Source organism: Channa argus, chromosome 5, assembly GCF_033026475.1.
Source record: "Channa argus isolate prfri chromosome 5, Channa argus male v1.0, whole genome shotgun sequence".
Taxonomy (NCBI): Eukaryota; Metazoa; Chordata; class Actinopteri; order Anabantiformes; family Channidae; genus Channa; species Channa argus.
The window spans coordinates 10,808,912-10,819,039 of record NC_090201.1 but is presented as its reverse complement, the minus strand read 5'-3'; the positions used below and the strand labels follow the sequence as shown (position 1 = coordinate 10,819,039).

Below are 10,128 nucleotides of genomic sequence, written 5' to 3'. Positions count from 1 at the left end.
GTGGAGAACTTATACTCAGACCCTGCCCACATCTGCTCCCCCTCCCTGCTCTCTCTGCTCTCTTTTACCCACATGTTCCTTTTTTCTAAACCTACATTGTGTTTTCCGTCTCTAAGGAAGTATGAGGCATTTTCTGTTGTGAAAACACTTAAAAAAGCAATTACAGCTGAGCAACCAGAGTAACACTTTAATTGACAGGATTAAAGAGATTACACAAACCAAAGACAGTGTAAATGCTCAATAAAAAAGTTAAAAGGCAGATTGTTCTTTTCAAAATGAGATTAGAGAGACTTTGTAAGCCTACAACAAAATTCCTTTGGTTTGTCTATAAAAGGCAGCCTGCATAGTTTGTCAGTTTGTGGTCAGCCATGTTCTAAAATAAACAGATTTTTTTAACCTTCCTCTTTAGACTTAACTGAAAGCAAGATATGCAACAATAACAGATATTTTTAGTTGTAGCTAAAAGTGAAATAATTAGGAAGAGTATTTACAGCAAAACAAAATTGTCAGAAATCAGAAAGCTGTTGGGAATGAAAGTCAAACTTATATACAGTAACAATTGCATTCACACTTCAAAACTATAGAGTGTTAATACTGTCAAAAGTATTAACAATGAAATCACCCAGGTAAAAATAAAAAAACCTAATGACACCAAAAAACAAAAGTTATCTGATAGCTACACCAGAGTACAATGGAATGGAAAGAATAGCTGCCCTCATTTACCACTTTTATAATAGGCCATTATCTTCACAAATCCCCTCTCATCATCTTGTGGTACCTGACATTTTCACTACCTTTGACATGTCACTGTGAATAAAACTTCGTTGTTAAACACAGAGAACAACAAAAGCCACCAGCACAAAATCATGTCTTTAATTTCTTTTGCTCTACTAATTTTGTCTGTACATTGTGATCAGTTATGTCTACTATAACCTTTTTGGGTTTGTTTAGGATTTACCTGATACTATCTGTAAAAACATGCTCAGAGCAGATTTTCACATTGGCCACCAGAGAACTGCATAACAAAACCAAACGAACCACCCCAAGGGTAAAATGGCAAACAGCTTCTTGTGCTCCCATATAGGTCTTTTCTTTTCCGAGCTTACTTCACCTTCATGGGTGATCAAGTTGCACTGTTTCTCACACTTCACACTTCTCACCATGTCAAACCAGTCCCTCAGTGTGCAGTGGTTTAGGGATCTATTTTAGAGATACTCAAAAAACGAAAGACATCACATAGAGACAAACAACAGAAAAAGCAAAGAAAAAACCAATGAGTCTGGTCTCTGATGAGGGCGGGCAGATATAAAGAGGAACTATAATTGTATGATTCATACCTCATGACAGTGTGTACAATGTCTTATTATTTGTTTGAAAGTGTGTTGGCAACATTCTGCCTCGCCTGTCAGGACCAGGAAATACAAACAGGAACTTACCTTGACAACGGTTTTATATATACATGCACGTATATACATATGTGTGTGTATGTGTGTGTGTATACACACACATACACACACACACACACACACACATACACACATATATACATATGTACATATATACGTGTATCTATCTCTCTCTCTCTCTCTCTCTCTCTCTCTATATATATATATATATATATATATATGTGTACATATATGTGTGTGTATATATATAAATGATTCTGAATCGTACACATTTTCAACAGAAATGTCAGACATAAGAGGAGAAGCTGAAGTCTGTAACTCTTAATACTACAGCTGGGATCTGGAAGCCAATGTAGGAATTTATTTGCTTAACAAATCTTGGACAACTGTCAGATTATTTACGCTCTCAGTTTGTGTGGCCTTGAATGAACCTCACTTTCCTCCCTCTGTGGCTTCAGTGTATTTTCAATGCAGAATGACAACCCTCATATACTTGTTTTTAAAGTCAAGAACAACTTTTTGCATAGATGCATATACATCTTTATGCATGTGAATATGTGCAACAAGACAAATGTCAGAAGGACTTTAATGTACTCATACAGCGTGTCTGGGTCACACATTACAGGGTTGATTCTCTGGGAAGTCATGTTCATTTCTAATACAAAGTTGTATCACAGGAAGACATAAAAATAGCAGTGAGTTAGAAGTGATACACTACAGAGTCACCCACACTCCTTGTTCTCATATGGAGAGAAATTACTTAATTTAATTTCAAACTAGAATAAAGTTATATGCACAAAACTGTTTAAACAACACCTTGGTTTTCTGAATAGCTTTAAACACAGTGCAGCTGAAGTGTTTTTGCCTGTATGTCGGCATACTTAGGACTAATTTTGACACTGAATAAAACTCTCGAGATCATCAAATTTGCTACAATTTCTACTTGGAATAAATGCAAATCAGTGCAATTATTGCAAAACCAGCAACAATCTTTGTGAATTATAATGGCTTGTATCATGGCTTGTACCAAATATCAATGCAGAATTAAACATTTTCAGCTTGGACCAAAATGGTTGAAGAACCTATCGACCAATGCAGTGCTGCTAAAAAATATTCTCCATTGTGGACTGTGTTTCATGGTTGTCAGTGAGAAATGGTTATGACACCTTATGATACCACATGATTCCCCTCCTCCTCTGCAGAATCCTGGGCAGAAAACGTACACTTCTACGTTCAAGGCACAAGGGGGCATGAGACTCAAAGCAAACCATAAAGGGGTTTTACCAATCACAACTGCATCTTCCGTATCCACGCCCTTTACTTGTGCATTGAGTATGTTTAACTATGCCATCAATGCCTGAGTGTAGATTTCATTTGTGACTGTTGTGGAGGTTCTGTGTTTGAGGGTCCGCTTCCCCCCTTGTCATAAGGGTGGAAGCAGGAGGTGACTTTTATAGCTGTCGTCACTGAGAACTTTAAAGGCTGGCAGGACCCTCCTCAGCCCTACAAATTAGCTTAAACTCATACTCATAATATAATTTCTTATTTCATGTTAATATGGTAAGAAAGTTGTCACAGCATTATTTTATACCTTCTTTCATTGCCCTATAATTATTCTATTACATTTCTTAGTTTTAATTTATGTACTTGTTCAGTACTGCATTTCAAGTTCATTATCAAAAGCATTATAATATAAAATGCATGCTGACATGACTGATTGCTTTTAGTCTATTTTAAATAGCCGTAAAATATCATGTATCCCTGTCCTTATCGAACATCTCTGTTAATCTGTCTGTGGTTGTAAAATAGATTTTCTTGTCTTTGTTAATTGTCTTCTCATGCCCCGCACTCATCTTCTCTCTACCCCTCCTCTTTGCCTTGTAGCATGTAGGTGTCTCTCTCAGCACATTCCTGACTTGACGTGTCATATAGCAGCTTCATACAAACCAAAACATCCCCGGCATCTGAAGAGAATAAGGTCAGGGGTTTTGCTTTTTAAATTATCCTCTTACTCTCCTAATTCAGAAAGAATGATAATGGTCAAGCTGTCACTCAGCAAATACAACATCTATTCATGAGTTGATGTATTTGCCACATAGGCTGAGTTGATGAAACAACAAAAACCAGTTGACTTGTACTTTCGCATTCAAGTTTTGCAAATCATCTCCAGTGTTAGGAATACTGATATAAACAGAGTAAAACATGCATCTTTGAACAAAGGAAAGCTTGAAAGTCATTCAGGTTGTAGCACATTCCACAACAAATGACCCACTTCTTCTCATTCCCATGGTTTTCCACATCCAACACAGCATAACAGAGGATTTCATTTTTTAAATTAATTAACTGGTAGGTAATTTTTTTGTGAAGCGACATAAAATATAGGAAACAAAAGAGCAGGGGTATGGTGAAAATGTTGGTTGAGGGAGTAGGGGGGTTTGTTCTGGTACAAATTAGGCAACAGTCCTTGAACTGCTCAGAAAAGATCATGAGTCATAAATCAGCATGTGAGTGATAAACGAGTCATGATTTCCATTGCTTGAGATGATGGTGGAGGTAAATGTTTCGAATATCTGTCATGAAAATGATAAGGCTTTACCAGAAATGAGATTTTTAATGTTTGCAACCATGGAAACTAAATTATACATAAAGGCATTGATCTGTTTACCTATTTAACTATCTATATCAGTCCTGCCATCCATCTTTACAGTGTGGTCTTAGGGTTTTTATGCAGTGGTTTTATGTGTAATTGTTAGTATGGGTGGGGAAAGCTTTAAGACCAAGATGAAGTTCAGAGCAAAAGAGAAAGACAAGCTCTGTTTGCTCTCCAACTGGCTGATAAAAAGCAATGTCAGTTGTCTCTGTAGGTGTGTGTGAGTGCGTGTTTGTGTGGATTTCATCCATTGATCATAGCTGATAAAGGAAACAACTACCACACTGTAGCAAACATTCATGTAATCTGGTCACTGTAAACAGTTTTACAGGTTTTTCCTTGTATTTGCAGTAAAATATTTTTATAACTCTTAGTTTTTGTTTTTTGTAAAGCTTTTGATATTTTTACCCAAGGATTTAGTACAATATTTCTAAGATATATAGATACTCAGTCAGTAAATCTGACTGTCCCATAATGATGACCCATGCAGTCCCTGCCCACAAACATGTAAAGCACATCACACCAGGCAACCAGAATTTACACTGCAATATATCACATCTATGAGAACTGTTGTAAAGGAGAAGACGAGGTCATAACATCATATGCCTGTTCATTATTTTGGTGCCTTATGTGTGCATGTGGGTATGTTTGGGTACAGAGGATAGAGGATGTTTGAAGTACAGCCTGCGTAAATATGCTGGGAGTTTTTGTCACTATAATGTAGTTTGATGCAACGTTTTAAGTTGGAATATGACTTTTTACAGCTGGCTCCTCTCTCCTCATCCTCAACACCCCCACCCCCAAGCTGCTGAGGACACCAGCCAATTGCAGCTCAACAGGGTCCCTCCCCTGCTCTGATAAATAGCACTGATTAGGAGGAAGGGTCTACTGCCTGACTCTCCTTCCTTCAGCAGAGTTCTTTCCCACCACATCAGTGCAACACACTCATTTTGTGACCATGTCTGTCAGAGCTGTGAAGACCACCACTTACTCCACTCGATCGTCCTCCAGGGGCCCAACCCAGGGCTTTAGCAGCCGCTCGTTCTCGGGCTATGGCATGGGTGGTGCCAGGCAGAGCCATGCTGTGCGCAGCCCCTATGGGGGAGTGGGCAGCAGTGGTGCTGCTGTGGGTGCTGGGGGGTTTAAGGTGGTCAGTGGTTATGTTGCTGGAGGATCTGGACAAAGAGGAGGGGGTTTAGAGTTTGGCTATGTGGGCTTCGGTGGAGGTGTAGGAGGTGGCGTGGCGAATGAATTGGTGGCCCCCATCACAGCGGTGACTGTGAATAAGAGCCTGCTGGCCCCCCTGAACGTGGAGATAGACCCCACCATCCAGGCAATTCGCACCCAGGAGAAGGAGCAGATCAAGACCCTGAACAACCGCTTTGCTTCTTTCATTGACAAGGTCAGTCTGCTCAAAGTTAAAATAAAATAATAAGTCTTTGTCCCAGCAGTTAAATCTGACTTTCATGTCACTCTAGTTGCAACAGCAACAAACAGCACACAGCACTCCGTTTGTTCCATACGTAGCATCCATCTACTCTAAATTCATCATCCAGTATAGAACAACAGTGCAGATGAAATTGGTGTAGTACAAACCAAAATAGTTCAAGGTGAATTCACAGTAGAGATTATCGTGAGGCATTCTTTAAAAAAACGTTATATATAACAATATGCCATTTCCTAAAAGCCAAGGAAAGTGATTCTGTGGGGGATTCTGGCTGTTTTGGGTAATGGCTTCACTTCCTGAGACCTCAGATTAGAGGATCAACCTGGACACACAGGCCTGAAACGGAGAACAGAACATCCTCATGTAAGAAATATCCTGCTGGAGATTGTTTATGAAAGAAACCAGGTGTCTTCTTGCACTCTTGCATTTACAAGTTTAACCCTTCTTACATTCTGGTTTCTATGTATTTTGTTAGTTTCATTAGTTGAATATTTACAGCTTGCGATCTTAGAAAAGAAAAGTGAGTGGGAGTGCTAGATTAAGCGTTTGCATGATACAGGCTGTGTAAAAATATCTATAGAAGACTCTAAAGAGTGTGGGTTATGCCCACTTTATGACCCTTGTGTAAAAGGCGAGGAATACATTTTCTTGACAGAATACATCTGTTATGCAACCATTGTCAGAGTTCAGCTAAATGCCAGGCGTTTGCCACTGTTCTCCACCTGAGATTGATTGAATACTATCTGTTTTGTGTCTCCAAAATGGGTGGTCTTGTTTAGGGAAGCATGCAGCAGTAATGTAGGAGAAAAGTTAAGTTGTAAATCAATCATACTGATCCTACAACAAAACACTTCAACAAACCAACCCCTCTACATATCATAGGTACATACAAATACAGAGTCCTTTTCATCATGCTTGGTGAGTGGTAGTGGGACCCCACCCAGGGTCAGAGTGATGAATAGAAAAGGTGTAACCATTGGTAAATACTTTGTGTTGAAACTTGGCATAGAACGCAGTGACGGATAATTTATGTGACATTCAGAGGATGTTAGGGGTGGGAGAAGTTCAAGTAGTCATTTCTCTGCTAGTTTGTGTTCATGCAGTTTTTTTGTCCACCAACAATGTAAAGGCTTTCATGCTTTTAGTGTCACTTCCCACTCTTTGCAACACTACATTGCTTCCTGGGAAAATGTGGATTGGGTTACCTATGGTATCATATAGATCAGATCCACACTCATACATATATTTATCATGTAAAAAAATGAACTTGTCAATGTTCAGCATAAAGAAATATTTATTTATCTCTTTGTTTACTGATGTCTGACTTTCTTTCTCCAGGTTCGCTTCCTGGAGCAGCAGAACAAAATGCTGGAAACCAAGTGGAAACTTCTGAAGGAACAGACCACATCTCATTCCAATATCGATGCAATGTTCGAAGCCTACATTGCCAACTTGCGTAAGCAGCTAGACAACTTGGGTCACGAAAAAATCAAACTGGAATCTGACCTGCATCACATGACGGGCCTAGTTGAGGACTACAAAACCAAGTGAGTGGGGCTGAGCTTTTTCATATCTTTCATACTCGAAGTAATAATGGTAATGCCAGTGGTTCAGTTCCGTATTTTCAAATGCCATGGGGAACTTCTCATAAAATGCAGCTTAGCTCACCTTAACTATTTCATGCTGCAGCTATAAAAAAATCTAAACTTTGTTGGATTTTAATGTACTGTATATGACTGTGAGCACCACATACATTAAACCATTTATTACAATAAGCAGTTTTCTGTCTTCTACAGTACATATGAAGAAATTAAATTAACAAAAGTATGTTATGAGTTTATGTGTTACTAAACATAGCCACTTGAGCCTTGTGGTGCTAAAGACATACAGGCAACTCAAAACTTTATTTTCTTTAGGTATGAAGATGAGATCAACAAGCGCAATGAGTGTGAGAACAACTTTGTTCTCATAAAGAAGGTCTGTGCAGATTCAACTGAAACTATAAAATATAGAAACTATAGCCAGGACAATGGCCATTTTCACCCCGGGGTTAGAGGTATACTGCATGTAACAATGAATATTCTCTGTACTAATTTTACCTTTGCAGGACACGGATGCAGCCTACATCATAAAAGCTGAGCTGGAGGCCAAGCTGGATGGGCTCTCTGATGAGATCGAGTTCATGAGGCAGATTTATGATGCAGTAATAAGAATGCTTCAATAAATACATTATTCATTAGTCCTGAATAATTTATCTAGCTATTTAGACCTTATAAGCAAAATATAAAAATTATTCAAAATGCATGTTTACATGTTTATTTATCCTCTGTTTCTGGTTTTATCTTGTGTAGGAAATTCATGAGTTGCAGGACCAGATCAAGGACACATCTGTTGTTGTAGAGATGGACAACAGCCGGAACCTTGACATGGACGCCATTGTTGCAGAAGTCCGTGCCCAGTATGAAGACATTGCTAACCGCAGCAGGGCAGAGGCGGAGTCCTGGTATCAGACTAAGGCAGGACTACATTTTGTGTTATTTAAACATAAAACCTACTACATAAGCATGCCATCATGTGTGAGGATGAAAAATGTTAGTGCTTTTGTTCTCAGCTGCACAATACGTGATTTTTCATAGGTGACTTTTGTAAATGTAAAATGATTTAATATGTCCCTTATTTCTTTTTTTATGTTTTGTCATAATTTTTTTACTCCTTCTCCTCATTTCACCTGACCTGGCTATACCATAACTTTAATTTTCTCTATAAAGTGTATGTCTGACATAATTCTTTCTGTGTCAGTATGCAGAGATGCAGCAGTCAGCAGGTAGATACGGCGATGACCTGAAGTCAACCAAGGCTGAGATTGCTGACATCAACCGCAGGATAATGAGGCTCCACTCTGAAATTGACCTAGTTAAAGCACAGGTGAAGTTTTTGGATGCCAGTATTGTATACTTACACATATTTGGGAGTCTAATTTTGTCTTTCATCTCTTTGATTTGATAAAGTTTTTGCACTAATTCAGGAGACTGTGATAGTTCCAGCTGGCCTTAGAAAGACTAATCATTTTTTATATAACACTTAACTTTGCTTTACTTCCTCTACTCTTAGCGAAACAGTTTGGAAACTCAGATCGCAGAGACTGAGGAGCGTGGTGAGCTGGCAGTGAAAGATGCTAAACTTCGCATTAGAGACCTGGAGGAAGCTCTTCGAAGAGCCAAGCAGGACATGGCCCTCCAAGTCCACCAGTACCAGGAACTGATGAATGTGAAACTAGCACTGGACATAGAGATCGCCACCTACAGGAAATTGTTGGAAGGAGAGGAAGACAGGTAAAGGTTTTGCTGTGAGAGAGCTTGTGCATCAGCCTGTGGAAGTCAACTGCATCAGTTAGAGCAATATTGTGTATATATCATATTCTCTTGTTACATGTCTCTCCACAGGTTAGCGGCTGGAATCAAGGCCAATATATCCAAGCAGACTTGTAAGTTTATTCTCAATCTTGGTGCGAACATTTCACGTTTTTCAGTATTTATTTTTTCATTTTTTATTAACTAGTGTAAACTCATAAGAACAAGACATTCGTGGACTGGGTCTTGAACCTGATAAAACTGATAAAACCCACATCATCTAATCTAATATGTTATGGGGAAGGTTTCTCCAGCTTTCACTCTCTTACTGTACCTTTATACCATTCTCTCTTACTAAGGAAATCAATCGGGTTTCTCATTTTATATGTCACTTAGGTTCAGTCAAAAGTTTTGTACTTTATGTTAATCATTATCATTCATTCCTGAACGGGCAGCTATGAGCTACAGCTACGGTCTGGAGAGCTCCCGTATGCCATCCTATTCCAGCTACTCATTTGGTGGGGTCAGAGCCAGCAGTGACATTGAGAGTGATTCAGTTAAGAACACCACAGTAGCCAAGACAGACACTGTGGTTGTCCAGACAGAAGAGGAGAAGAAGGATGAAGAGGGGAAGAAGGAAGAAGAGGAGGAGGAAAAGAAAAAGAAGAAGGAGGTGGAAGAGCTAGAAGCATCTGAGAAGCCAGCTGCTACGGAGAAGAAGGAGCAGGTGGAGGCTGAAGCTGTAGCTGAAGAGTGATGTTTTCAGATTGACAATGTTTGGTCTTGAATGTTAAGACAAAACACATCTACTGTATTATCGAGTTCTTTATTGAACCCTTGACCAAAGTGCCACCATCAAGTACATCGAATGAGTTTCACTATAAGAGATGAAAACATAACATCTTTGTTTCAGATTTCCTTTATTTGAGACATGGCAGAGGATGAGCCTGTTATCAGCCTTCACTGTCAACTGTTGTCTAAGTTACTGAACATTGCACCACACCTGCTTAGCCAGCAGGTGGACCCATTTTATGTCTTTTCTGCTCCTGCTCCATTTTGTTCCTTGTCCATCTTCTTACATATCCACTCACAACCTACAATGTAAACAACCTGTACTAGGAGTTTGTGTTGGGGGAAAATAAATGATCACCGTTATTAAACCCATTATACCCAAACAATTAGGAAAGAAAGGCAGTCACCACATTCTGAGAAATCCTTTGTTAATGTCCTGCATGTTGCTGAAAAATAAAATACATTTCTTCAAGCAGTAATTTC

General features: G+C 39.1%; 1 protein-coding gene across 1 annotated transcript; it reads left to right on the top strand.

Annotated features, from left to right (window-relative positions):
- The first annotated feature begins 4,903 nt into the window (after positions 1 to 4,903).
- On the top strand, positions 4,904 to 10,128 carry LOC137128235 (keratin, type II cytoskeletal 8-like). Its single transcript, XM_067506065.1, has 9 exons — positions 4,904 to 5,458; positions 6,842 to 7,050; positions 7,420 to 7,480; positions 7,611 to 7,706; positions 7,855 to 8,019; positions 8,303 to 8,428; positions 8,615 to 8,835; positions 8,947 to 8,987; positions 9,309 to 10,128. Exons 1-9 carry the CDS (start codon positions 5,015 to 5,017, stop codon positions 9,608 to 9,610), a joined length of 1,665 nt encoding a protein of 554 aa, XP_067362166.1. The 5' UTR covers positions 4,904 to 5,014; the 3' UTR covers positions 9,611 to 10,128.

Excerpts from the sequence above, each read along its gene's own strand:
- LOC137128235 (XM_067506065.1), top strand. The coding sequence starts at position 5,015 with ATGTCTGTCAGAGCTGTGAAGACCACCACTTACTCCACTCGATCGTCC. Across the intron at positions 7,481-7,610 it reads ACTTTGTTCTCATAAAGAAG|GACACGGATGCAGCCTACAT; the intron begins GTCTGTGCAGAT and ends TTACCTTTGCAG. Across the intron at positions 8,429-8,614 it reads TTGACCTAGTTAAAGCACAG|CGAAACAGTTTGGAAACTCA; the intron begins GTGAAGTTTTTG and ends CTCTACTCTTAG.